Raw genomic sequence first — 3,425 nt, forward strand, 5'->3', positions numbered from 1 at the left:
GCTGCTCTGCTGAAGAAGGAGGAACAAACGCCTCCTGTACCAGTCAGATCCAATTTGACGGTACACACATAAAAAAAATAAATAATAAAAAAAATAAAATAAAAACTATAAGGTCAATAAAAGAAATGACCTTTCAAAGGAAACCAAAGCGCTACCTGAAGGCCTAGCTTTGGAAGTAGGTGCGTGTGGGTGCTCATAAGGGGGTGAGAAGAGCACCCCTAACCAGGAGCAGACATGGAGGAGGAGCTGGGGACTGCCCACGTCCTCTCATTGCACTGTGACAGTGTGACAGGCGGTGGAAGCACCAGGCCAGGTCCTGAGCCTGAGTCCCCGCCCGCCACCTGCACTCACGTCGTTGTAGAGCCTGAAGGCCTTCTTCAGGTAGCCGGCCCGCCCGCAGCCCCCGATCAGCACCGTGTAGTTGTATTCCAGCGGCTGCAGGCGTTCCTCCTTGAGCATCTGCCTCTCGAACAGGTCCAGGGCCTCGGCCAGCTTGAGAGGGGACGGACAGGGAGGGGCTCAGGATGGCGCAGAGGGACCTGCATGGCCATGCTGGCCTCTGCCTCCTGGTCCCCCAGCTCTGCAGCACAGGAGCTGATGATCAGGAGGGAGAGAAGAGGCACCCCACCCAGACAAGCCCTCCTCCCTGCCAGGACCCTGCCACCTTTCACTCAAATGCTTCCTTGAAGACTGTGTCCCCAGAACAGCAACGGGGGTCTAACACTCAGGAAGTGAACTTAGCCACTTCTGATCCCACCCTGCCCTGCATCTCAGTCCTGCCTGTTCACCCTGGGGGGGGGGTCCCCCATATCCAAGAGGAGGCAGGGTCCTGGTGCCCACAACTCCTGTGGGACCCCTCCCAAGGGCACGGGACAGTAGCGCATGCGGCCTTGAGCGTGGCCCCACACCCTCACACAGAGCTCAGCGGCCCGCAGCCTCACCTGGCCCTCCCGGATGAGGCGCTTACACTGGAGGAAGTACCAGTATGGGGTGTTTCTGGGGCCCCGCCATGGTCTGGGCTGTGGCTCGAGGTCCAGCTCTTGTTCCACGCCCTCTTCCCTGAGCCGCAGGTCATAGAACTGGGCCGTCGATTTCCGGAACACTTTCCGGGAGGAGTATTTGTTGGAGAGGTTCCCGAAGCTCTCCTCCTCCGTCTCCTGTTGGTCTAGTGGAGACGTGGGGCTGGGTGGGCTCAGGCCTGGGCTGAGGGTCTTCTGGTTCCCTGTGTCAGGGGGCAGCTGAGAAAGCGCACTGCTGGAAGCCGCTGCCACTGCCGGCCGAGCCAGTCCCCCATTCCGCAGGCTGGCTGGCCCCTCTCTGCCGCCTGCCCACCTGGCTCTGTGTGTGCAGAGGCGCTGGAGGACGGGCAGCCCCACGGGGCAGGGGCTGGAGAAGAGGCGGGCGAGCCTCAGGAGGTCCATCTCTGGCCTTCCTCTCCTTCCCTGGCCTGGAAGAGGGCAAAGAATAACGAAGTCAATTCACTGGAGTGACTGAAGGAGAAAGACGGGGAAGGGGTCCCAGGGTGGACCCTGAGGCTGTGAACTCCAGTAGGACCTTGGCTTTGCCACACCCCATATCTCTACACCCCAGTATCTCTGCATGGGCTCTGGCCTCAGCAGGCTCACCTGTCAAATGGGGAATAACAGTGCTTCTCACCAGCACTGTAGCTGTAACCAGATGAGATCTCTCACAGACAATAGCTTTTATTTACTATTTTACTACTTGACAAACAAAATGGTTTGCAGTCTCAGTCTCTGTACTGGGAAGTTGACCAAACGTTTCTTTTCTACAAAATACCTATACGAATGAGTCACAGTTGTGCTACCCCTAGCCATGTGGGTACACTCCTGCATGGACCCAAGATGTGGCTGGTCTGAAACACACAACAGATTTCAGACTCAGCACACACGGCTCCAGTGCCGTGAATTACTTAGTACGACCATTCCAACAATAGTCCTTGGGGGTCCTTCACGAAGACTGGGTGGGATTATGCAAACGAGGTGCTTGTGATGTCACAAGGGGACTGGACAGTTTGTTAATAGTGCAAATAAAGTACACAGTATAGGGTAGCGGGAGGTAGAACCCTAGTAAGGGGACTTTTTGCCAGTCATTCCAGTGTCAGAAGGGGGAACTTTGTCACCACCAAGAAATAAGTCAAGAGCAGAGCACATCTTTGAGACCTGGGGTCATTGTGCTGAGCACCTCCTAGACCCAGGAGACAGAGAACTGTAGCACAGTAGAGAAAAGTGGAGGCTGTTCTGGAGCCAGCAGCAGCAGCACACGGAGCAGTAAGGTTCCTGTGGAGCGAGAAAGCTCAGTGTCTCCAGGCACGCAGAGGGCCTCAGGCACTTGCTGGCAAGGCTGGGCACATCCACTCACAGGGCAACAGAAAAGTGCCTGAAGGCAAGAGGCTTGCTGAGAAGAGTGCCTCCAGGCACCTGGTGGTGCTAGGGCACCTGACTCACAGCCAGCCAGTTCTCTCTTCCAGAGGTCCCCAGTAAACGAGGTTGCTTCTGGGCACTTAGGGATGGATACAGGCTTACTAACCCCTCAGGCCTAGAGAGCCAAGTGTCTTTGGGCCAAGGTTTATTGGCAGAACAGGGTGGCTCCAGGCTATTGTTATGAAAGAACTCTTCAACACTTGCCTCAGCAGAGCAGAAGGAGCTCTGGGGGCTTACTGGTGAGGAACTGCATTGCCAACTCAAAGGAACATAATTCAAATCTACCAGCTGCTCCACGGGAGAAAAAGGGACAATCTCCTCCCGTGCGAATAACTGCCTCTGAAAACCCACTGGAGGGTCAGCAATAAGTCGGTTCCAACTCAGTGGTACATAACAACAATAACAAGCCGGGCAGAGGCCAGGCAGGCTCAAGTGCCACAGGTCAAAAGGCCAAGGAGAGGGCCTCCTGTGGGCACGGCCAATAAGCTGTCCCAGCCAGAGAACTAATGGCATCCTGGTTGATCTCCATCCTGAACTGTAACCTGCTCTTATGCTCCTGAGTATTTTTTTTTGTGAATTCTGCGTGTCCACTGCAAGGAATTATCAAACCCAGGAGGGGAGTAAAGAGAGCTGTGGGAGGTGCGGTTGGTGTCAGAATTGGGAAACGATGTGTGAGAAAAAAGGCAAGTCTGACCTGGTTTTAAGAATGATCAGTCTTGAGCTGTTGTTGCTGGTGATACCCTTCCCCCTGGGGACATTAGGTCACAAGGTCCTACTATACCATTCTTACAAGCACATACGCCCCTATTAATGACCTTTTACATATTGAAATAACGATATTACGAATCTATCAGGTTAAATAAACTCCCAACACTCTTGGCACCACCAGTAGTCAAGAAATCAAAAGATGAAAACAACTATGAGATATCATTTCACCCAAGTCAAAATAGCAAAATTTAACAGAACAGCAAGCAACAAATGCTG

General features: G+C 53.9%; 1 protein-coding gene across 1 annotated transcript in view; it reads right to left on the minus strand.

Annotated features, from left to right (window-relative positions):
- Window positions 1-1,421, minus strand: part of PTCD1 (pentatricopeptide repeat domain 1) — an 8,363-nt gene extending 6,942 nt beyond the window's left edge. The window contains exons 1-2 of the mRNA XM_006889770.1: window positions 942-1,421; window positions 352-492 (exon numbers count right to left, since the gene is read on the minus strand). Coding sequence (XP_006889832.1) covers window positions 352-492; window positions 942-1,421 — 621 coding nt within the window. The remainder of the gene's footprint in view (window positions 1-351; window positions 493-941) is intronic.
- Window positions 1,422-3,425: the final 2,004 nt, after the last annotated feature.

This window comes from Elephantulus edwardii, unplaced genomic scaffold (assembly GCF_000299155.1).
Source record: "Elephantulus edwardii isolate Elephantulus edwardi_28Jun2011 unplaced genomic scaffold, EleEdw1.0 scaffold00080, whole genome shotgun sequence".
Taxonomy (NCBI): domain Eukaryota; kingdom Metazoa; phylum Chordata; class Mammalia; order Macroscelidea; family Macroscelididae; genus Elephantulus; species Elephantulus edwardii.